This window comes from Tachypleus tridentatus, chromosome 8, assembly GCF_004210375.1.
Source record: "Tachypleus tridentatus isolate NWPU-2018 chromosome 8, ASM421037v1, whole genome shotgun sequence".
In the NCBI taxonomy this organism is placed as follows: domain Eukaryota; kingdom Metazoa; phylum Arthropoda; class Merostomata; order Xiphosura; family Limulidae; genus Tachypleus; species Tachypleus tridentatus.
In genome coordinates this window covers 111859914-111886886 of record NC_134832.1, presented here as the reverse complement: position 1 = coordinate 111886886, position 26973 = coordinate 111859914, and the positions used below count along the sequence as shown (strand labels likewise).

Below are 26973 nucleotides of genomic sequence, written 5' to 3'. Positions count from 1 at the left end.
GGAATCAAAAATACAGAATCAGCAACTTTTACATCAGGTCAATTTTGATGTTACATGCAACTTTTCAGCTTTTAGGAAACTCGTTATTGGATAAAAGTTACATAAAAAAATATATGTTGTTTGTGAACAGTTGTTTTTTGAATGACTCATTACAGTCAAAGGCATGCATGTATTGGTTTTGTTTCTAATACCCAATCAATAAACGACAAGTTTGGTCAAAAAAATCTTGTTTAGTGTACACTTAATTAGTATTGTAGTCTATAGGGATTTGATAGGATAAAATTGGTTAGTTTACCTTCAAGATTAATAAATCCAGTATTAAAGTTTTAATAAATAGAATAAAAGATTAGTAATTTGTTTGTGTTTTTGAATTTTGAAAGTATAGGCTTAAAATTTCAAAAACCAAAGGAATTTTTCAAAAAGTTATTTTAAGATCAAGCGAAGTTGTTAAGTGTTAAGCATTAATTAAAAGGATCTTGGTGTTCAAACTGATCAGTCTCTTTAGCCATCCAAGCGATATGTTGTTGCTAGTTGCAGGGCAAATAGGATTTTTAGGCTGTATCAACAGAATTATTGAATCCAAGTCTGAAAAACATATAACTTCATTGTACTTACTGGTAAGGGAATATTTGGAGAATTCTGTTCTATCTTAAGCTCCTTACAATAAGAAGGACAATAAATTGATGGAAAGGGTTCATAGGTGGGTTAATATGATGGTACTTTGGATTGAAAGGATGTAATGCAAGGAAGGCTTGATAAATATTTGAATGAAAAGGGTTAGCTTTGAGTGTTTATGTTTTAAAGTTTAGTGGATGGAACAGTTTCAAAAGACCAACAGGTTCCTTATTATTCTTAAACTGTGTGTATGTATATATTTATAAATGTTTGTTAATCCACATGTTTGCAATGCCAATACATTTTTGTGAAAAGAAAAAAAGTGGATGTTTAATAAGGCAAAAATTGCACCTGGTGCCTCTTGCATTAGGCATTTTCATAGACACTCAGTGAGAGAAGTTGAAATAATGTAGGCATTCATTTCCTGGCAGAAAAATAACTTATATTTTGTATCCTGACAGTTTACTGAAGAAATTGCAAAACTTAACAGTAAATATGTGTGTATGAAAGATTTCAAACAAGTGTTAGGCTTTCATTAAAAAGATTTTGTATGAAATTGTAATTCAAAATACTAACACTTTGCTTTTTGTCAGCATGTTTTACATAAATCTAATGTCAAACCATGAGTGGATATTCTTACCCTTTATGACTTAATACAGTCTTTAGATTTACTGATCCAGTTTGAACATATATTAATATCTACTGTAAATGTGTAAGATACAATGTGAGTGATTTTTACATTACAATATGCTGTTGATAAATATACATTTTTAACATACTTGCACAAAAATTGAGAAAAAAATCATATAGATTTATATAGATTGGTATGATTCATTCACTTGGTCCATCTAAATATTTTCAGATCATTTCCCAAAATCAGTTAAACTATAGAAGAGTTACTACGTACATTTAATGCAATAATAGGATTATTACAGTGCATTATTATGTTTTTCATTTTAATTTGATCTTGGAATATGGAAGGAGGTCATGGCCTGCCAAAATTGGAACATTCAACCAGTGTAACAGATTCAGAGTTGGTAAAACTGTGTTCCTTAAAATTCATACATGTATATCTTTAAAAATTCCTACAAATATTATACTGACAGTATTCACAAAGTGATCAAACTGTATATCAAAAGCAAAAACTGATAAATTTATTTTTCAAAGAAAACCAAGAATAAGAAGGTGATATTCATGTTCTTTTTTTTAATAATTACACCACTTAAGCAAATATTCCCTTTGAACATTAAACAAGCTCTTGTCTAAACATTTTAAATGTCTCAACCAAGTCATCTCAAGTTGCCATTTCTAAGATAATAGTCCAGGTCTCTAAACCTCTTCTTTTTTTATGTATTACTAATCTCAGTTGTTTTAAACAAAGTGACCAAAGTTTGTAGTTTTTTCAAAATGAGATGCCTAATGCAGATTTGCACACAGCTATTATTTTTGTATTTTTAAATTCAAATTTTGATAAGAGGTCTTAGTATGCTTAGTTGTTTTCAGATAAACACTCAGTAGAAGGTTTAATGCTTCATCAGTAACAAGACTTAAATGTTTTTCTTTCAACCACATCAATGCTAGTATTATGAGTAGTAAGTCATTTTCAGTTTTTCCTAGAAGCTTAATGTCAAGAGTTAATATTGAAGCCTTAGAAATATGTGAATATTTATTGGAATTACCCTAATAATCATGAGGAAATGATTTTTTAAAAAAATTAAATGATTTCTGTTTCTGACATAAAGATGGTTTTATATCTGCTTCACATTGGATTAATTAATTAAGACTAACTTTTTAATTAAATTATTGTTTAACATTGATGGCTTTCTGACAGGTATATATTAAGTATAGATAATTTAATATATTACTAATATAAGTAGGCTTATTATATCACAGGAGACTAAATACTGGGAAAATGACTATTTTACTCCTTCTCTTATATATGTGTGTGATACATGTCATGTTGGTTTCTGAAAAAAACTACAAGTATTTGCAATGCAGAACATGGCAGATCCAGGAAATATTGTATGAGGAGAGAATAAAATGAACACAGACATCAAAGGAAACATTTACAGAAGTTTACTAGTGCATTAGTAATACAAATCACATAAATTGTGCTGGAGCTTCAGTGTTCCTTCCATAAAACTTCTGAAGTATGTGTGCAGGAAAATGTTAGTACCGTACACACATCAGATAAAATCTCTTGTTTCATGTTCCACAATCCCAGATTACTTACATCACTGGTACCATTATACATATGTAAGGGTAATAAATCCCTTTTTCATACTAAATTGTACAAGTCTTTAAGTTACTCCATGAAATGAATACAGTTTCTCTTTAGAAGGACATGATCTAGAAACAAGGTCAAAGAATTATAAACCTTCACAGAATAGTCAAAGTGGTGTGTAACTTATATGAGTTAGAGGTGTATTTCATATTTACAGTCTGTATACATAGTGTTTATGAGGATGCCAGCTAAATATACTTAGTTTTTCTTTAAAATTTGAAAAATATTGTACCCATTTATGTAAATAAACATTTTCATGTACGAAAGTTTTAAGATTAAAACTAACTTAACCCTAAATGGTTGTACTTCAAAATTACATTCAGATTAAAAGTAATGTTGCTCTTAGATAATTTTAAGAGACCTATACAGTTGAAAATAAAAATAAGTCTTGTGTGAAACTAATCTGTTTAATATAATCAATTAATAAGGCCAACTATTATTAAATTAGTAAATTCTACTGATTGCCCTGTTCTAGTCTCCAGTAATCTTGTATGGTTTTTAGATATTTGTAACTGAAATAACAAGTCTGACTAAACAGTCATGCTTACAATCTACTGAGATAAACTTAAGATTACTTACGATGTCAACATTTATGAAGTTTAACCAGTTTGGTAATTTGCTTGTAACATTGTAATGCTCTTTGATATATGGTTTCTTGATATTAACTCTTGAAGTGAGTTGAAGCCTTTTAAGTGGTTTAGACGTTTACATGTGCAGATTCCACACTGCTTTGTCACACAGTTAGCCGTGTAGATATTTGTATCTGTCCACTAACAAATGAAGAATGAATTTGTACATTGGTTACCATACACTTACAACCAGTACAGAGGAGAACTGTAAGAAATAAAAAATGTAAATGCAACTAATCTGTATATATCTTATAACAGCTGTGCAAACGTTACAATGTTACTTCTTACATTATACTATTTTCTTATTAAATTGTACAACATTAGCATTAATGAATATAATTCTCTGATAAATGACTCTATGAACTACTATTACATATACAGTATGTTCCAGTTTTAAGAAACAAGTCTGTAACCTGCAAGGATTTTGTTGGAAATAAGCATAAGAAAGACAAGGTAACAATCTCATTTGGTCCATTTAATCTACAAAATAAAGAAACCAACCACACCTAAGTATATAATTATTCACTTATAAAAAAGTCTATTAATAATGACATAAAGAATACCAAATTAAATGTTTCAAGACATACCATACCATGTGGAAAATCCTTCTACAGGTTGATAACTATTAACATGGAAAATATTTTTCCTAATAACCAGTCTGAACCTTGCCTTTAACTACCCTATTCTTATTTCTTCTGATACTTGGGATTCAGTCTTCATATTTATCTTTTGACCACTCCAACAACCCTTCATGGTCAGTTTATCTAACTTTTAAACAATTTTAAGTACCTGAAGTAGGTCCTCTTAATTCTATGCTCCAGAATAAACACTTCTACAGTTTTGACACCATTTTTGTGTAGCTTAAATGTGTAGTGATCTGGGTGTCATTTTGATAACTCATATCTCAACTTTTTCAAAACTCTACAGAGTACTTCAAATTAGACATTTTATCAAATATTTATAAAATCTGAAGGCACCCTTCCTACTTTTACCTCAGTAATTCTGGAAGTAGACCCCAGAATGCTGTTTGTTCTTTTCACTATTTCCAAACATTTAAATACAGGTTTTAGGCTTTATTAGCCATCATATCTAAAACTATCTCATTCCTCAAAGTTTTAATATTTCTTTCATATAAGAAGAATAGAACTTTTTCAATTCTAATATCATATGATATATGCATCACTATACATTTTTTAACAATGAAAACGCTTTCTTGTTTTACAAGCCTTTTGTGCCAGGAACATTTTACTAAGAACTAGACTTACCTAACAATTTTGTTTCATGAACAAGTTTAGAAACATTGTCTGTAAAAGTGAATTTTAGTGCATATCAATAGCACAGATGATCAACAATGTCTAAAATGAGACTTTTGAGGAACCACATTAATCAAGCTTTCTAGTCACACTAATACTCATTTTATTTGACACTCTATTTTCTTCCAAGCATAATTTTTTTGATCAACCTTTTGATATTTTCCTCAGTTTTTAACAACTTGATTTCCTAGTTGGATTATACTGAAGAACTGTGTAAGTCTTATGAAGACTTATGTTATATGTCAATTACTAGGCATGTCTTCACTAAAACAAGCAAAGGCCTTTTGAAAAAAACACCAGTAATCAGTTTCTGTGTTGCATTGTTTCAGTGTAATTGCTACACAGAGGTGCACGTAACATGCATTTGCTGTATATAATGAACAAAAAATATACACTAAATTCTTCAGTGATTTTTGTTATTCTTGTGATTATGTGGTCGGTATTTTGTAATTTAAAAAACAAATTGTCATATCCTTTTCTTATGTATATTACAATGCTCATTCATCACTTTGTAAAACATTGGTTTGAAAAGCATATAACAGATGGTTAAGACTGCTCAGTGCATTACTCATTAAGGTTCATGTTCCAAAAGGATTTTACTATATAAATTCCAGTAAGAGCTTTAATACTCTTCATTACTCAGTGCTATTTGTAATTTAAAGCACTGAAGTACATGACATAATTGAATAAAGTTGTTAACCTGAAGAGAATAAATCTTTAAATCATCTGAAAATAGTAACTTGACCATGCTGAAAAACATTTAGGCATAGCAAGTTTACCTTGGTAGGACTATGCAATTTAAAAAAAACGTACAAACTTGTTTAAGAAACAGAATGACAGATAAATATACTTTGCCCCCCACTGTTATACAAAAATAAGTATAAATTTTAGGATTTTGCTGTTATTAAATAAAGAAGATTAGTTAAAACTATTGTGTTTAGAAAAGTGCAAGCTTAAGAAAAATGTTTCACAATGAAAACAATTAGCAATTCATAATAATTTTGTTTCCTGAAACCAAATGACTATTTGAGTCCAAAAATAGTTGCCTAAACTGAGCATGTCTAATTCTTGTGGTGATCAGAACAAAAACAACAGTTTTTGTTTTGTTTTTCTTTCATTTTGTGTATACTGACATGGAGTGCCATTGTATATTTCTGTTTTTTTTGCAAGTTTGTTTTTTTACTGTAATTGTATTGTAAGGTGCATATCAGACTATTTGTTTAGATCATTTACTTCATAGAGATGAACTTGCCAGAATATTGTATATTCCATCTTGGTTTCATCAGCCTTTGTCTTTATTTTTTGTTCTTGCTTTGATTTTACCTGTACAGTTTTGCATGCTGGAATATTTATTTAAGTGCTGTATTATCAAAACTTTTTAATTTCCTTACATATCTATTTACTATTTAGACAGTACGTATTATTTATATATTGACTCTCAAGCTATTTAGGTGGGAGATTTATTTTAAAATTTCATGTTTTAATTCTTCATATTTACACTTTATTCAGAGGTATAAAACAAAAAAGATAGTAATAGCATTGCATTACTAAAATGCAGTTGCAACAAACCTGTTGATTCAAATTAACAGGCATTTTTATGTAAAGTGATTTGAAAATGTGTTGCACTGCTTCAAGCACTCCTCTTTTCAAGGAGGCAGATGAGTATATCATAAAGTCATTGGAGTTTTGCAACAAGGAGCAAGGAGTTACTTAGCCTTTTGTTAGACCATGCCTTTGCCCCACCCAATTGAGAATTTCAACCAATGTTGTTACAACATTAAAACTAAGATACGACTTTGGGTTGTTTTGTTACTTACTTATGGCTTGGTTTTTTTAAGCTTTTTTAACTAAAGCCATAATTATTGAAATGTATCATAGGGATATACTAGTGTTGTTTAACTTTGGTTATGTAGGAAAATTTAGGAATATAGATTTAAGACTGGTCAATCCATAATAGTGTATTATAGTTTTCTCTTCTTTCATGTAAAAACATTAAATTTTACACTTAAAATGTAAAACCTGATACCCAACATAGCATTATAAAAATAAAACACAAGAGTGGCCAGTATGGAGAAGCTGAACAGTACTATTAACACAGTAGTATTGTATTATCTGAATGAGTTTCTAATGTTATTCATTCCCTTATGCTTTTTAAACTTTGTAAGAAAGTTAAAATTATCAAATGTCTTTGTTTTGTGAAAGTAATTATTGTTATTCTTAAATTTATGATATTTGACTTTAAATACAGGCTACTTGAAGGTTATTCAAAATTATAGTTTTTACTTTTAATTAGTATGTATTTACCTAATAAATAAAATGACTTATGATTATTTATTGCCATTAGTTGGTTACAAAGTATTTAGCTAACTGTGTAGTTATAGATACAACACTCAAGGCTTCAACATTGCTATTACATATGCTTAAGAACGTGATAAAACAATACTAAAATTGTCTGAAAACTTCTGAAAAAATATACTTAGTATTGTTCCAACAGGTAACTTTCTCAAATTGTTCAGCAATGCAACAGCTTAACTTGTAGCTGAGATATCCAATATCATACATACCACTTCATACATGTATGGTTGTTGGGCATAACGCTCTGTTGGTGATGTGCAATTCAGGGTTCTCACTAGGGTCCCACATTCTCAAACCTTTTTTCAATAGTCCCAGTGAGATTTTCAAGGGTTCCAGTTTAAAAAAAAAAGGTTTTTTTAATTGCTAAAAAGAATCAACAAAACTTTGCTGGCCCTTGCCCCAAGAGATAGAGCTACAGTTTAACCTCTGAAACAATATGTAAAATATAAGGTTTAAAAGGTTCAGGTTTAGATGGCATACCTTTAAAAACTCAAAACAGCTAATGTTACCTCTCAAATTACATTTATATTCATAATTTACCATACAGAAGATGTGTTTTAACTCATTTTGCATATTTATGCTTGTACAGTATATATTTCAAGCAAATCACTGCTATTTTAGTTTTATAAGGGCAAACAGTAATTTCAAAATGATATTGAAACAATAACTGAGTGAAATAAAATGTACTAGTCTAATCAATAATCTATGTTAGTAGAAATTGTTGCCCAGGCATCAGGCACTGTGTGGTTGCCATCCCTGATAAAATTTCCAGAGCTGAGTGATTAAATGTCACATTAAAAAAAAACAAAATCAGGAAAATAACCATCTAATTGAAATTAGTTTTAACTCCACCCACTCTTTACAATCTTTACTTTCTAGCATGTCATTCAGACATATAGATGTTTATAAATTTGAGTCAGTAGTTAATTAAAATTTGATTGGTATTATTACAGGACAACATGTCCTAAAATTATCAGGTGTTTCCAAAATCACTAAATTTCCAATGTGCTATATGATATTGTATTTTAATCAGCCTCACACTTAAGATAAATAATTAAGTCTTTGATAAACTATCCCACAAAAGATTAATTTGAAACTAGGATTAAAAAAAAAGTAAGTAATGGTTATTTAGTAGTAGAAAGTAAAGTAGTTGATAAATTTTAAAAATGTGACTGGAATGAATTGATAGATGTCAGTATTGTTCTGTTTTTACTTATGTCTTTAACAATTGTTTAATACTTTGGATAATGACATGATGATAGAAAGAGTTTGTTCTTTTGAGAATTTTTCCTCATTAAAGTAGATCTATACAGTTTTAGTGTTAGCAGGCCAGAACATACTTGTAGTCATAGGAGTTTTGAATTTAAAAACCATAAGATTGTTTATTGTAGTCTTGTATGAAACTTTTGAGACCTTATTTGGAGTATAGTTTATTTTAAACTGTATGATAGGAAGAACATTACAAATTAGGAGGGACAGAGAGGTCTGTACTGTTATTTATGAATAAAGTTATGCATGTACTATGTTTACACAAGTAACTTAAGCTTTTAGGATAGATGTGTTTTCTGTTAAACCAGAAGGGTTGTAAATGATATGGTGTTCAGAATTGTGGGCGTTTGGACATTCTTTGTATATGTGGTACAACAAAATGAAAAAGGTTGAAAAAAAGTTTTAATTTCAGTGGATAATAATAACTTTTGGAAGTTTACAAGTATTCAAGATTATTATATTTATTAAAAACCATGTTTTGATTAAAAGTTACAGGGTTGAGAAACTTAAAATGCTTCTTTTGAAGGTTTTTTTTTGTGCTGTTATTTTGGGTTATTTTAAAGTGATACAGATACCTACATTTATAATGTAGGTAGATGTGAAAGACAACATTTAGGGATTTCATGTTTTATTTTTGTGGATGAGATGTGACCATAGTATGTTTAATTACACTGTATGATACATTATTATACTGAACTTGTTATTCTATTACTTGTGGATTATTATTTATTAAGATAATCATAGAAATATTAACTTTAAAAAAAAGAAAAACTTTTTAAAAGGGAGGGAAAATATGTAGCTTTACACACTGTTTATTACAGGTATTTAAGTTTATAACAGTGTAAATTAATGCTACTGAATAATATTTTGTACTGTTTATATTATCATTTAATGTTCAATTTTGTCACTTGTCAAAAGTCATAGAAAATGTTTCTAATAGATTGAAAACTAAAAGAGTATTACATTAATATATTTATCACATCTTACATTACTATCAGTATATTTGGCAGTACAATATACAGCTCATGAATGTTACCCACGTATCCTAAGAACTCTTACTTTCTGCAACTGTCAAAGTGTTTTGCACATACATGAAGGCTTTGAATGAAACTGTCATCCATACAGGTATTTACCATACTTATCTATGATGCAATTAGCTATAGACTATAGTCCTTCATCAATAGGAGAGTGACCAATGCTCCATTTGAAGTAGTTCTTTTGATCACATTTGTGTTTTACCAAAAGTTCAATTCTTTCTTAGCACAGCTTGACTTCAGATATATTCCTTTTGTTTGTTTATTTTTCAGAATGAAAGAAATTATTGCATTATACTCATTACTTTAACTTTTAATTGAAAACAATTTTAACTTCTAGTGTACATACCTCTTGGTTTGTACATCCTTACATTTACATTTAAAAAAGTGGTTTTGTGAATCTTTTTTAGTATGAATTCATAAATCAACATTTCTGACACCACTTAAGGCCTTGGCACTTCATAACAAGTCATCTGTTTTGGTTGTGACTGGAACTATTTTCAGGGTGAGTGACGTTACTGCCATTGTGCACCTTTTGGTTCATTCTATGATTCCTTATCTTCAGCTTCTGTCTTTTAGCTGAGTCTGTCTAATCTTTTGATGGCTTATGTCAAGTCTTTGGCTGCCTAGTAGGATGGTCAGATGTTTTCTTCAGTTACCCTCCCATCCTTTTCTTCTCTCTACAATTTCTGTGACCACATTCATTTTATTTGTTCTTTTTGGGTAGTTTGTTGTTAACTCATTTGCACTGCTTCCTTTTGAAAGAGTTGACATTATCTTTTCCTGCCATAGGAGTTTTCTTTCTTATAACTTATTTCCTTTCACTTTGGTTGAGAACCTGTTTGTGAGATGATACCTTAGTTCATTTTTTTACGTCTCCAGCCAAGTTCATCTTCTAACTTCTTTTGCTCTATCCATTCGTTTTCCTGGATGAGATCTTGCATGTGAGGATGTGGACAGTTCCCAACACATTTTTGTCCCATTATTTTCATTATGTTGCAATTTTATCTACCTTTTGATACTATCTCCCTCTAGTTACCATTTTAAATTCTTCTCAGAATCTCTAATAAGGTGAGTTGTTGATTATTGTTGTTATTTATTTACAGTTCCCTCACTGCCATTATTATATCAATGACTATACTGGAGATGGTAGCACCCATGAGGCCTGGAAATGACCAAGCCTTTAGGGTATTTGATTCCTAATCTGAGAGTCATGTGTTTGAAACCCTGTTTCACCAAACATGCTTGCCCTTTCACCTTAGGAGAACTATAATGTGACTGCCAATCCCCCTGTTTCATGGTTTAAAAAAAAAAAAAAGTAGCCCAAGAGTTAGTGGTGGGTGGTGATAACTAATTGCTTTCTTTCTAGTATTACACTGCTGAAGGATGAGTAGTATAGATAGCCCTTTGTAGCTTTAAGCAAAATTCAAACCAAATCAAGCATCCTTGATGTGGCCAGTTTTGTTTTGAATAGAATAATTTTTTCCCTGAAATTTACATCAATCTCATTGTTTGATTTACAGTGGACCAAAGTTGGTGGTAAGTGGTAAACTGCCTTCCCTATAGTCTGTCACGTCTAAATGAGGAAAAGCTAATATATATTACCCTTGAGAACATTGTGCAACATTCAACATCCAAACAAGTAACCTTACACACTGTACTTTAGAGAAGACAAAAAATGACAGCACAAGGTGTGATCCTGTCATCACATCTGTCTGTATCTAATGCTTGTTGCCTTTATTCACATCAACATATTGCACAGTCTTCCAGTATAGAACCTTATGCAAGTAGATAATTTCTGTTTGGTCCAAACACCTCTCTAGCATTCTAACCTATGCAATACTTCCCATTGATTTTTTTTTTACAATAAAGGAGTAAAGGAAGACTCCTAGCCATTCTAGTCCCAAACCATTGGGATGGCTAATATGGAGATTTTCCCTGTGGGGTGATGTAATTATTTTGATATGAGACTAAACAGATGTTATTCTTGATAGGGGCATGGGTGTTTACCTGAAATTGAAGTGTTTACAAACTTTTACACTAAGAACCAGACTGTTCTAGTGGTTAGTTTAGCCATTTTGGTGTTAAAGATTTGTATGTTGTATTTCTCACATATTGTACAGCTTGATGTACTACCCTAACCAGACAACTGATAGATGCTGTGCCTACTGCCTGAAACATACTAGTTGGTTAAACAGTCATTATATTTCATCTACTTGTGCAACACTTAAGTGTTATGCAAGAGTTTCCTTTGACAATAATTTTTACTCCACCACTGTTATTGGGTGAAGAATATTTCCTACATGAGACCAGTCCTGTCTGGGCTCTGTGTAACATTACACGAGTCTCACTGCTTTCTTCTGTGGCTTCCATTTCCATTTGTTCAATGATACCATTCTCCTTCCCATGATGCCTCTTCTGTTAACTTTACAGGTTTGATATTCCTGGCTTATTCTTACCTGTTTTTTGACAAGTGTTGTGTGTTTCAAGTCTTTTCCTATCCAATCTGTCACCTTACCATGCCCCTGGCTGCCCAGTTCTTTTGCCCATTAGAAGATAGATTTTGTGTCGGAATGTGGACCGTTCCTCGTGTGTTTCACATAGAGAGTCAACTCTACTAAGAATAATGTTGTGCTTCTATTATTAGAAGGTTATTGCATGCTTATTTGCATGCTGTCATGTAGCTGCCTAAAATGATAATGTAAGAGTAGGTGGGAATATCAAGGCTAATGAAGCAAAAATTTGTAAATATAGAGAAAAGTACAATTCTGGAAAAGCTATTTTGTGAGGAAAGGTAAGAATAGTGGAAATAGTTCTTAAATAAAGGAAAATGTTAACTTCTGATTTCATTAATTTTTTGTGAAGCTAAGATTTTCTTCCAGATAATAAGAAATAACAATTAACCCCATACTTAATAAGTCACTGGTAAATATTAATCATTTGAGAGCTAAATCTCATAGAAAGAGAACTTACTTTAGTAGTTAGATCCAAACCTGTTATTTTCTTCCCCATTTACATGTAATATGTTATGTAACTTGCATATTGCATGTCTGCTTCACACTTTCAAATACTGTGATGTTCTTATTATTAATGTTTTAAAAACTACTTATAATATTTATACTATACAACTTACACTAGTCACTACAAATAAATGAAATTGGTGAAGTCAACAAGAAAATATTTTACCACACTATGTATGATAAATAGGTTTGTGCAGTCAGATTGTACTTGGTGTACTATGTAGATTACAGAAACAAATTCACAAATTTTGAAGCAATCCTTTCAGATACAGACCCTTAGGATATTACAGATTTTTTTTTTTTCTGCACTGTTAGGCATAGTACAAGTATTACATTTAGTCAAAATGAAATATTTAAATGTCTAATTATGAAAAAATTCTTATACACCAACTTAAAAGTAACTATTTTATTGTTTATTTAAAACTTAAAATTGGTTTAGAAGACTTGTCATTATTCATTCTGTAAATACATTTGTATAAAAATATTTATTAAAGTGATAAGTGTATTAGAAATGAAGCCTACTTTGTTTTACTATATTTTGAAATACATTGTTCATTTTGATAGTTCTGAAAATTGTATCTTGCACTTGAAGCAGTTTTTCAAGAACGTCTCAGTCCTGGAAATGAGTGATTAAGTTAAAATGAAACAAAATGTTTGCTGAAGTTTATTTATATACACGTGTGTGTGTGTGTAATGTGAACAGTGAAGAAACAACCTTTTCTAAAACTGGAATCTGAATAATATTAAGTTATTTACTGCAATGTGAACATTTTTATTTTATATCATGATCAGTCTAGTCTGTGTTCATTCATTGTGGATTTAATGATTATATTGCGACTGGTGAAAAAATATTTAACATTTTCTTTAATCAGTTCAAACTTGATGTTGAATTTTTTCATACATTTGAGCTCACTAATGCTGTTAGAGAAAAGATTTGTCATTGACATTTACTTATAATGGAACAGAATTCAAGGCATAAGCATCTAGGACCAGAAGTGTTAAACAAACCTGAAGTGATTTTGTTTTACTTAACCCAAAATATTTAGTTAAAAAAATTTAAAATTAAACTTGAAGTTTAAATTCATGTAAATAGTCATGGTCTTGACCATATTTTTGGTTTGCCCATCATAATGTGGTTCATCAATTTTGCACTCTACCCTTTGAGCTTACTCTCATACCTAATGTTTTCTTTTGGATGGTCAGAGTTTTTCCTAACTATCTTCATCCTCTGGGGGTTGCAAATCCACCATTATATGGACAACTGGCTTCTTCCGGCTTAATCCAACCTGGAGTCAGCCAGCCATTCTAGTCAGCTTCTTTTAGTGGCTGCTCAAGTGTACTGATTAATTGAATTAGAGAAGTCCTTCCTCTGACCTAGCCAATATCTTATCCACTAATGTGCCCTTTTTGATACTTATTGCAATCAGGCCTAACTTTCTGCTTCATGACTACTCTACATGTTAATGTTCTTTGTATATGTATAATAAAGAAAATGAAACTGAACTTAGTAAACCAAAATAAGTACTATTAGAGTTTATAAAAATAAATACATGAATATCTTTCTAGCTGATATTGTAAAGAGTTCCATAAGTAGAACTTTTTTAAGAGCATTAAAACATTTAGCCCAAGTTTTCAAGCTTTTGTCAGTAATCATAGTAAAATTGGGTAATTACTTGAGAATTAATTACACCAATTAGTACCATGTCATGTTAATTAATTAAGCAAAATAACAATGTCGGTAATGTCACAAAACTACTCAACTGATCCAAGTTATTAATTAATGTCACAAAAATCAAGTCACTTCAATCTGTGTTTTTCATTATTCTGTCTTTTAATGTGATCAAAATATTGTCAGTATGATTTATTATTATTTTTAATTAATTTATATTTTCTCAGTTCAGTCAGTTTCTGATTATTACTATTTTCAGTCATTCAAACTATCTAACTCTTATGAGAATAATTGATTTGTTGAATGTAATTGATCAGTGAGTCTGACAATTAATTAATTAACAAGTTTCACTAAATCCTTACCTCTGAATTGCAGTGATATTTAAATATCTTGTTCTCTTTTTTCTTTGAACTCTTTACACTTTATGGAGTTAAAAAACTTTTTTCTGAATTTAACCATTTGGTAAGGTTGTCCATAATCTCTTACCTAAAAGGGATTAATTATTAAATTTACATGTATATTGCACCACACTGCTTACTACTTGAGTATATGTACATGTGTTAGGTTACTGTAGATACTTAGTTATATGGCAAAACTCTCAAAACAAAACAGATCCTTAGTGAATCCTGATGAAGACATTCATCCATTTAGAATAATGTCATTAAACTGTGTAACAACTTGCTGTTTTGTGTATTTAAGCCATTTGTCTATCCAGTTTTTTTTATCTATTGATATAATCTGTTTATAACTAACATTTTTTCTGCCCAACTTTGTAAAAACCTTTCAGAAGATCATGCTACACAACTTAAAAAGTGTGTCCTCAAAATCCTTAATGTGGTGTAGAGAACCGTTTTAAAGGCTTCGTTAAAGTTATTGTTGAAAATATCAACCAGGATGCTTTAATTCTAAAGAGCTAATTTTTTCAAAAGCAAGATATTTTAAACAAATAGCTACTCTCTTTTTGAGAATTTTTATCGAATATAAACATTCAAGATGTTCTAAAATCTAATTGATCTTTGGTAAAACATGAATTTTGTGGTGTCATGCATTTAGTAGATATAAAACCATAAATTCACATTTAATGTTGATTTTACTACATTACAAAGTGTTTTATGTTTTACCTGTAGTTTTGTTATTGTGAGCATACAAGTGTATCAGCAAAAGTTATGTGATACAATTTTCATACATTTCTAGAATTATTCTCATTGAATGCATTACACAGGTTCGTCCCTTTTTGTCATAAGTAATAAAATATGTCATTTCATGTACATATTGTTCTTTCATTGAAGTTACATTATTAAATGAAAAAGTAATACATAACATAAAGTTGAAATTAACAAATAATCAACCAGTAGCAGCTAGTTTTAAAATGTAATAGTACATAATTTTATTGAAATAAGTAGTACATTAATATATTAACACTTGAAGATGGCACAGGTGTATTATACTGTGTTGACTGTTTTATATTCATAACAGTATTGTGTATAGATGTAAATTTAATAGATGGATATGAAATGTTTAAAGTACACGTACAACACTAAAACTTGACCTCAAATATTTAAGGTCCAATTCTTGACACACAATTATCATAATAATTTTCTTGTATGGTTTTGAGTTGTTTTTTTATATTTAAACAGTAGCTAACCTCAACATTATATAAAAAATGTTATCCAAATTTGATATTTTTCATAATAATTTAATGTCATTTTTTGGGAATGATTTACAAGCTTGTTCTTAGCTCTTTATTTCACTTCCATATAGTTTTGTTTTGTGTTATCTGTAGATTCAATATAAAACAGTTCTTAGTACAAAGTGTGAATAAGGATAACCACAAGCAATATATGTATAAAAAAACAGTATATTAGTTACTATAAGTGCCTTAGTGAATTTCCTTACAATGTGTATTATTATATTGGAAATTCTGAATCTTTTTTAAACATGCACATGTAATACAGCATTTTGTCTGACATATGTAACATCAATGTTTTAAATAGTGAATATCCTTTGCTGCAATAAACTTTACATGAAAAGTGTGAGAACAGCCAACAAATTTTACTGTTTAAACATTGTTTTGTATTATGATCTTGGTGTTGGATTAATTCAGGAAGCATTAATTTTTGTATTTACATGTATATCAGTTGCCTTGTGGAAAAAAGGAGTTTTTAAGAAAGTGCCCAGGATGAGAATGATGCACACACATTTATATACACGTAAGTTGAACATACACAAACTACTGTTTTGATGGTATAATTCTCACTGCACATGTGACACAGAGGATTTTTTTTTCAAATCTGAGATTTTCGACTTGGATGTACATATATAATGTGTAGGTAAAGTTTGCTTAGAAAAGAAATACAGCACAATAAATAACTTTCCTATGATTGTTGTTATTAGCTAGACTTTATGAAATAATGTTTGTAGTTATGGGTATGCTATAATTTTAAGTATTTTTGTATAGTGAAGGAGGTTAGTTTATTTGCTGAAAGTGGTGTTTATGCAATGAGATTACTGGCAAAATTGTTGCAGATTACTAAATGATAGTATCGTAGATTGAAAATTTTGGGTAAATTATTTGAAGATGAAATTTTGTTATTGTGCTGCTTATGTAATCCATAAATAATACACACTAATATTTTCTTGAAAATTATTGCATATGATTTGCCATAGTGAAATATGACACAAGTGACATTATTCACAACATCAATGTATGAGTTGATGTGTTTCACATTGAAAGTATTGAAAAATAAGATTAGTATATTATTTGCAATAGAATAGTGGCTTTATCTATCACAAATTTGATTGATATTTGTTTATTGCCATAAATAGTTTCACAACACTTGTACATTGCTGTATCATTTTTCTTTTCTGTCTTTAGAGTTGTGAAAATCTACAAATTTAGGATTGTCATTAAATTATTAGCTTTGTGTATTTGATTAAAAAAAAATTCAGATAGTACAAAGAGCTCTGTCACTAATAATAAATAGTGATTTTAATTAAACTGTTTCTGACTTTAAAATATAAAAAACTGGCAAAACATTCAAAATTAGTAAGCCTAATATTTTGATAACATTAAATCAGTGAACTGTAGGATGTTTTTTGTTTTTTTATGTGCCTCTTAATTTGTCCATTTTGAATTTTCAGTAAAAATTATTAGATATTGGAATATTCTCATCCTAGGATTAAAATTGTTTTCATAAAATTTCTGACTTTACTTGAATTTAGAGTGTACCTGACATACTTGTAAAAGATAAAGTAGTAGTGAGAGACAGAATCAACTTTATAGCCTCTTTGCATAGTAACCAATGTTTGTAGAAATGTACATATTATTATTATTATTATTTTTTTTTTAATGAGCTATCTCCTAAAGTGTGATAATTAACATTTAAGAATTTTAGTACTGATGCCAAAGGTAACAATTAAACTTGAGGAAAGTATAGGAAGTTTAAAGATAACTGAATTTTGCTGAAGCTTATTTGTAAAGAATTGTACAGAATACAATATATATCTAGCAAATATTACTTACAATGTAAATCTAACTTGTACTTATGTCTGGCTTAGGACTTATACCAGAGGTTAAAATTATTTGGGTATGAGTCCAGCTTTACTCCTCACATTCTCAGTAAAATATATAGATGTAACGAATGATTGAAGATAGAGAAATATTCCAGAGCTCTTAAACTTTCTTCTAGACAAGGACTAATGGAGAGTATTCTATCAGAAAAAAAAAAATGGTACTTTGACTCCTTACTAAATTAGCAATTCCACTTAATCTAGTTATTCTTTTCCCTATTATGTGTGTTATTACTCTTAAACCTGCATTATTGAGCTTTTCCTAAATTTTAAACATCTAAAATAAATTGGCTTTGTTAACTATTTTTGACCTTTTTTATGATTTTTTAAATTCTTTATTATAAGTAATACAAATCACTTTTGTTTTTTGTGCTTGATTATGTATGTTAATACTTTTAGGGAAAAATTATGTAATTCATATAATTTTTGCATATGATATAAAATTTTGTGGGTATAAAACGTATTACACCAGAAAAATATGGCAGAAATGCAATACACATTTGGCTTTCCAAAGGAATAAGGTAAATCAAAATTATAATAATATTATTGGTTCAGAATGTGAAACAGTAACAAAGATGTTGGGAAATTGCATGAAGATGGTAAAATATGGTTAACAAGTAACCTCACAAAAAATATAAAACTAGTTACATGTGTGAATTTTTACTCTTGTCTTGTAAGCACTGTTGTAAAATGACTTGTAAATGAAAATCATATAATTATTAAATCTATATTTCATTTTTGTTTTTAGTTTTTTTATTATACAAATATCTCAAATTTCATTTTGGTTTTACATACCAAACAAAATGTTTATAGAATAACTACTGCTTTCTTAAAACCTTTTTATAGACATACATTACAGTGTCTGCTTTGAGCAGTATATGTATTATGAACTTTATCCATACCTATTATTTTAATAGTGTATTTGGATTAACTTGTAAACACTTGTATGTATTTTGTATGTGTATAATCTTTTATACATTTATGCCCTTGAGTAGTAGGCACAGTACAACATGTAAAATGAACCTGTTGTTTGTAACCCTGTTTGTACATACAGTGTACATTTACAGTACATGTAAAGTGATACAGGTACATTCAAGTATCCTATGTGTGATTGTTGCATGTATTGTATTTGTTTTGACTTCGGTTACACTCTTAGTAATTGCTGTAGATGTCAGTGTCTATGAATAGAAAATTTATGGAAATGTAATTTTTGTTTGTTGTTGTTTATGTGCTTTTTGTTTCTTTGTTCAAGTGAACATTTGGAAATAATGAGCACTTTGTGTAAGAAGGACTCTTGTTGAAATTATTTACTAAGTATTATATAACTTGATATGAATGAATACAGGTATTGTTAAAATTAAGAGTCCACACAGAGCTTTTTTGTTGTTAACTATAACACCAGTACAAAAACAAATATTGTTGAAATTTCTTTATAAATGTACATCCACAGCTATGAAACTTCAGTGGAAAGATGAAAGATGTTCATTTTCTCAGAGAAATTTTTTTAAAAGAACATCCTGTGTTATGTATAGTAGAGAACAAAATATGTTATTAAAGTATATGAAATGTTTTATTAACTATTGTTGTGATAACTTGGAACATATTTTTTTGGCTTCAGCACAATAAAATTTACATAAAACTATATACAACTTAATAGTTTTACTTTAAGCATTTTAGTGGATTAACTCTAATTTTTGTTTTTTTTGTTTAATAAAAATTCAACTTAAGATTCTATAAGCAACAGATTTTAAATCTGATCTGTTTAGTCAAAAGATATTTTTTTGTGAGATCACGTACTTGTGTGGTACACTTCAAACAAGTGTAAAGAAAACAGACTTTTAGTTTTATTAGTCAAATATATGCTGAATAACGAGAACAAATATGAGCAAGAATTCTGTTTATGATTGCACATTACACTGCATACAGTGATTTTAATAAAATTGTATTTGTTAGAGAAACAGCATTTTTGGTTAATGTTTGCTATGTTTACCCTCAATTGTAGTTTAAATTCTGAAGTTGTGAGCTCAGATTTTAAGACTTGTTCATTTTAAACACTTTTCTTTCTCAATATTAAAAATGTTTTATAAAACTATTTGGTGAGAACCATAATATATTAATTTTGTGAAAGTGTACATTTCACTGGGCTGGAAAGTAAGATTGAGGAAATGTTTCAAACCTATAAATATTGATATATTGAATATTGAAATAATATTAATTAATGGTGAAGCTCATACTTAGATTATTTATTTTGTACACTTTATTAATTTCATAATATTAAAGTACATTCTGCATTTCATATTTTACCTGATGAAACTACATTAACATGGATGAATTGTGATATTAATATTATACTTTTAATTTCAAAATAAATTACATGTATACATGTTACTAAAGTATTTGTTACTTTATCTCTCTATTACATAGAAGTTTACTAGTGTAACATCGTTAAGATTAACATTTATGTTCAACTGTATACAGTAATAACATAAAAATGTAAACATGTAAGATCCATAGAACAACTAATATTTTTATTTTTGGTAATTATATGTTTTGCACATTAATGATTAGATAATTACAAGGTGTTGATTTTATCCTTTTGAAAATTAGCATGCCCATTAGTGCCCTGAATTTGAATGTTTAGTTACCTACTGTGTTCATTTTTCCCAGTAATATAAGCAACCAATATAACTTCCATGATTGTATGTGTACTATATTTACTTCAATTTGAGAAAGAGTGTTTAACAATAAAATATAGAAATTTTAATATGAATATACAATTAATCATTTTTATTATATAATATGTTACATGTATGTTGCTAAATTCACTTAAATTTTATACAATTTAATATTTAAATGCTTTGTATTCTGATTGAACAGTTATTTCATTGCTGGCATTATAAGTTTCATTCATGTAATGACAACTTATGTTTGAAAAGGAACTGTTGGAAGTTAAAGCATTTAGTACAAATATGTATCAAACTTGTGAGATGGCATACAATTATGAATACTTTAGTTTCGTGAGTATGTGTAGCTGTTGAAAATAGCTATTTTATATAATATGCTATAAATTTTCTGTGGCTGATTTAGGACTCCTAAATTTCCATATTTCGCATGTTATATTACACACACTTGTTGATACTAAAATAGTCAGCTAATCAAAATTAAATTTTTGACAACTTGTTTTGGTTATTTGAACAAATAATTAATTGAAATTACTATTAAATTAGTTGTTACAAAAAACTTAATCAAATTATTCCAGTTATTCAAGTTATCAGAATATTGCTGTTATGCTTGTTTGTTGTTAAGTCTAAAGTTAATGGGCTAATTTTGAACATCCGAGGGAAGACGATTGTTTGGCAGCACCTGCAAATAGCATTCATCTTTTTGAAGTACTAAAGGTAGCTTTGTGACAGTATCTGATATCAACTTTTCATTTTGCTTGAATGTACTATAGTTAGAGTAAAAGTGCACTGTATTAATTGATTAATCAAATGTATTCAGTTGTAGGAACCATTTAATTAATTTATTAGCATATAACACTGATTGTCCAATCCTAGCTTTAACAACATAACTCATAACCTGGAGGTCACATGTTTCAATACTCTTCACCAAACATGCTTGCTGTCTCAGCTGTAGAAGCATTGTAATATGATGCTTAATTCCAGTATTTATTGGTAAAGGAATAGTCCTAAAGTTGGTGGTGGGTGGTGTTTACTACTTGCCTTCCCTCTAGTTTATCACTGCTAAATTAGGAATTGCTGTCATGTAGTCCTGAAGTAGTGTAGTGCAAAATTCGGATCAAACAAAGAGCTATTACAGTATATATGCCATATCTCTTAACAAGGCATTTTACAAATGGTCATTAGGTCAGAATGTGACAGACACAGTAGTAGTTGTTGTATTTTAAAGTGCAGTATTAGAGTAAGTTGGATAGTGCATAAATTAACATTTTATGGTTATAGAAACACTATTTTAATATTGGTATCTGTTTTTTTTTCTATACAAATGTATTTCTGTTCAGAGTTTTATAATATAGTTAAGTTCTCACTAAAGGTTATTATATTTTATAATTATTTTTTAATAAACCAAAACAGTTGTAAAGGTGTAACATAAAAACATGTATTAACTTAATGTTCTTAACTTTAGTATGTATTATTTCTGATTTAAAATAATAATAAAAAAATTTGCATTTTTAATTCACCAGAAACATTCAGGGGCACACATTTCATTATAAAGTTTGTCTGCTGGTGTAGCTACTAAGGTTATAAAATATTGCTGGTGTTTTCACTATAAAGCTTTAACTATTTAGATGAATTTAGCTCTGTTCTTTTTTGTTTGGATATTGTTTCATAAAGTCTCTTGTCTAAACATTAACAGAATGAGTTCTTTAAGCTTTTATGAATCGAGAGGCTTTGATACAGCTTTTGAAGAATCAGTGTTCTTGTGAAGTACAATATATGTCAAAATGTTTATCAATTTAATTCTTTGTGATTTCAGTGTAATGTATCCAGTGTAAAAAATACTGGTAGCAATCTTTATTTTTTTTCTGAGGAAAGTGTTGCTTGAATGCATATGGCTACTGGTATTACATTACTGTGTTAACATTTCTTCACTAATAGGAACTTGCTGACATTCAAGATTGTACCTGTGCATGATTTACTCTCTAGTCATTTTTTGTTACTCAAGTAGTGTTTTCTTACTTTAAACATTTATCTTTTTTAGTTGAAAAGTTCCTAGCAGATGCCAAAGAACAATTTGAAATGAAATGGAATAATCCAAGCAAGGTAAGAAATGTACTTGCACACACTTAGAAGTACAGCCAGTGGCTTATACACTTAGGAATTTGTTACATGTGATTTAAATTTGTCATTTTTAGCAAAAATCTCAGAATGCTATGGTTAGGGACATTTGAGGAAGTTCTTTAGGGCTCTTTTTTTTTTTTAGTTTGTACTGTATCATACTGCATTTTAAATAAAACATTTCTTCTAGTTTTAGTAGAGTGAGTGTTATATTCATTTATATAAGCTAAAAATATGTGTAAACAATTGTATGCTACAGCTTAAAGTTTTTTACTTATTTTGCCATGTGCAAATGATGACATTTTCATGTGGTATTTTATGTCCTGTGGGAACATTAACAAAATTTAAGCTGTTTTCAATTGAATAACACTGAACTAGTAAAAAAGAGATAATCCAGGATAGGTAAAGAGTCAAATAGAATCATGTAACATAACTGTTTTGAACAAACTCTTTGAAATCCACTGATTTATGGTTAACTTTAGCATAGACTCAAACAGACTGATTAGTCACAGTATGGAAAAGTTCTCCAGCTGTTGAAAGGTAATGAAAGATTATAGGTAAACATTTATTATTGACACAGTTAGTTGTCAGAAATATTAAGGAAATTAATTATGGATAACTAGAAAAACTTACAAAGAGTTTGTTTACTTTTTCTTTCAGAATACAGCATCTCTGGATGACTTTGATAGAGTAAAAACGTTAGGAACTGGTTCCTTTGGAAGAGTAATGCTTGTTCAGCACAAGAAAGAAAAAGAATACTATGCTATGAAGATTCTGGATAAGCAAAAGGTATTGTAAAAAAATGTTCTTAGATTGCTTTGTTGACAAAATAAATGTTTGTGTGGTGTCATAATTTCAGTGATGATGAGAAAACCCACTTGTAGAGAAAAATATATATGTAAAAATGGCTCGTTTGGGTTGAGAAAATTTTTATGTAGAGGAGCGAACAATGTTTCAACCTTCTTCAGTCATTATCAGGTTCACAAAGAAAGAGAGGTAACTGACCGATATATTCAAACATCTAAGCATGCCCTCTACATTCCTACACTCAGTTAAACAACCTGCTTCAAACATATGGTCAGCTATTGGTCAGTTATCTCTTTCTTTCTTTGTGAACCTGACAATGACTGCAGAAGGTTGAAACATCGTTCACTCCTCTACATAAAAATTTTCTCAACCCAAACGAGCCATTTTTACGTATATAGGTGTCATAATTTTTATTTGTATTAGGTAGATAGCATATGAAAAGGATGATAAGACTGATTTATACATGTGACATCATTTTTAAATATTAATCTTAAGGAGATGGATGTTTTCCATCCTCAATAAATCTTATTTAATTGTATGAGTTATCTTAGAATTTAACTTTTTTCTTTCTTTGTTATTAACAGGTTGTGAAACTAAAACAGGTTGAACACACCTTGAATGAGAAGAAGATTTTACAAGCAATTGATTTTCCATTCCTTGTAAAACTTGAATTTCATTTTAAGGTAAAATAATACTAGTGTGTTTGCCTGTGATTCTTAAAATTTGCATGTAATTACAAAATGATTCATAAGATAAGGATATACTGTAGTCATCTACCAGAGAAGAGCACAAGTATATAAATCTTTAGATGATTATTGTGGTATAATGGAAACAGTTTGGTTATGCTGATGTACATATTAAAGGTATAAATGTATATATTTTTTAAATGGCTCTTAATATTTTGTAAGTTGAGTATAAGGAACTAATTGTTTTATAAGAGAAAAATACTAAATTCAGTTTAGGATTGTAATCATTAAAATGTATAATAAGCTGTTACTAATTTTTGGTTATAGCTACATGTTTACTGGACTTTTTATCATTATTAAGGTGTTTATTTTGCAAACGTATTTGCAACTGTTGTTTGTACATTGGTGAAAGTTAAAAGAAAATAATAGGAAATTAATATTTAACAGTGATATTTATCTCCTTATCTGAAGTTAAGGATCTTCGGCTTACAGTTAGTAAAGCTAATTTGGAAGAATCTTGTTAATTTGACAGCTATTTTGTAATTACCTTGAATGTAATTCTTTAAATGTGGCATATTTGTGGAAAAGATCCTGCTTTAAGCAAAGTACAGTATACAAAATTGTTTAAAAAATATTAAATTACACAACACACTTTTGGCTTATTAACTTAATGTATTCACAGAAGGCTCGTAATCTTTATATGAAAAATGCTAAACTATTTTTACAATAAATAATTTTGTGTTGAAATTGATTATATTGTGCATTAAAAGTTAGTGGTAGTTTTTTATGAAAGGCATTACTTGTAAAGTTAATAAATAAATTGCTTCTTGTAATAAAAATGGAAGACTATTATATTATATTATAATTTATATTATAATTATATTTATAATTATAATTATATTATATTATATTAAAAGGTACAAATATTTAACGGGTAAGTATTTCTAACATTTCTCAGACAGCATTTTTATAAACTTTACTACATCAAAAGTTATTATCTGATAGTCAAACAAAGTTGAATCAGGCACCAACTGCTTAGTTCAGAGCAACACATAGAGAGAATCTTGGGGAAGTAACCTACAAAAATAGGTCAGATGGAATGGATGATATTAAAAAGAACTTTCATCTTGGCTTCAGGGCACAAAATTTTGAGGAATGTGTATTAGCTTTATGATTTTTTGTCAGTTTTATCATTGTGTTCTTAAGTAAGGCTGCATTGAGAGCTGTGTACTTAACTCTAATTGATACAATCAGTTACTTATGAACATCTGTTAATGTCATGAAAATAACTAATCAGAATTAGTGTTTTGGATTATCATTGTTTTTCATTGTGCCAACTATCTAAGTAAATACTGCAGTCATGAATTTTCATTATCATTTTAAACTAATTCATGGTTTTTCAGCTTAATTGATTATTGTTATGACTTATGAAAATGATCAATAAGCAAAATTATTGTTTTTGGTTATTACTGTTTTCAGTCTCAGAAACTTCCACTAGTCACTAAACTGTGGCCATGGCACTTTTTTAAAGCACACCACCACACACAGCCAGATATGTTGTATTATTAGCATTAGATATTACTGTTTTTATCAGATTGTATTTAAGAAAGTAGATAAATAGCTACTTTAAACAAACATTTTGACAAATTTGTTACTAAAATTAGGGTTAATGAGTAGAGCGTATTGTATTTCATAATTAGTCCTTTGGTAATTAAAAGACAAGCTAAAATTAATATTGTTAGTCCATTATTTGTCTTGAAATTGTGAATCTTTTGCATCAAGGTAAAATAATACTTTGTTATTATCATTTTGTATAAAAATATTACAAATGCAATATGCATGATTTAAAAGGTTTTAGTGTCAATAGGTTAATTTGCACAAGTTTATTTCAATTATAATTTTTATCTTTGCTATGTCAGAGCAACAAAAAATTATCATTCTTAAATGGATCTGGAGATTACACATACATTTTGTAGTGACTTTTTTGTATTAATGCCCTAAAACAGTAGAGCTTCTATGCCTGTTATTCTGTAGTTGAATGACTAGGGTAATTCATAATTTCAGGATAATTTCAACACGAACACTGTACTTTATTTAGTTCTAGGTGTTAAAACAAATACGTTTTTATACTGATTTATCAGCATATTTTTAAAGTTTTTTTGTTTTAATAATCTCAAGATAATTCTAATGTTTACAATGTACAGTTTTGTATTAGGAAGAGAAATTTTCTCACATCTGAGAAACTTGTGAAAGCTTATATAAGGAAAATAAATATTTTTATCCCTTCAGACTTCTAGCTGTAACTAATCTTATTCAACTTTTCTCAGGACAATTCCAATTTGTACATGGTTCTAGAGTATGTTCCTGGAGGGGAAATGTTTTCACACTTAAGGAAGAGTGGAAGATTTAGGTAAAGTGTGTGTTGTTGGGAGTATGTGCTTTCACCTCTTTTATTTTTCTCTACCAGTTGTATGGTTGTTACTTAATAGATTTTTGCATTTGTGGTAACTTGTATTTTATTTGGTTTGGCTGTATAAAGTATTTTGTAGATTAAAACTTGTTATGTGTAAAATTACTTTTCTCAAAGAATCTTGTGATGGAAAAACATATTACTTTTTTGTTATTATTCTTAGTATAGGTGAAGTGATTTTTTTAGATAATTTATCTCTGCGTTAGGTTTAATATTCATATATGTAAATTAGCTTTCATCTTGTGCTTCAAAATTTCATCATCTAAATACTTAAGTTTTTGCTTTCTTTCATCTCCTGCATTTGATACTATGATCAGTACTTGTATATATATAAAGATATTTTTAAAGTTTCTTGCTGTATTAACATGATCAATGTATATCTAGCATCATATAAAAGTATGAATAGTTTTATTAGCTAGTGATTCTGCATGAGTGATTAAATAGTATTTTATA

At 29.0% G+C, this 26973-nt stretch overlaps 1 protein-coding gene across 16 annotated transcripts in view; it reads left to right on the top strand.

Moving 5' to 3' along the window:
• Positions 1–26973, top strand: part of LOC143223216 (cAMP-dependent protein kinase catalytic subunit alpha-like) — an 85099-nt gene that overhangs the window by 46370 nt on the left and 11756 nt on the right. For 7 of the 16 annotated variants that reach the window (XM_076450849.1, XM_076450854.1, XM_076450856.1 and 4 more), the window contains 5 exons: positions 16327–16398; positions 22481–22542; positions 23218–23346; positions 23949–24047; positions 26378–26460. In XM_076450849.1, the coding sequence (XP_076306964.1) occupies positions 16327–16398; positions 22481–22542; positions 23218–23346; positions 23949–24047; positions 26378–26460 (445 nt within the window). Of the gene's footprint in view, positions 1–9541; positions 9591–11892; positions 11933–16326; positions 16399–22480; positions 22543–23217; positions 23347–23948; positions 24048–26377; positions 26461–26973 lie in introns of those variants that run through there. The other 9 variants (XM_076450860.1, XM_076450851.1, XM_076450862.1 and 6 more) reach the window with 3 other exon arrangements.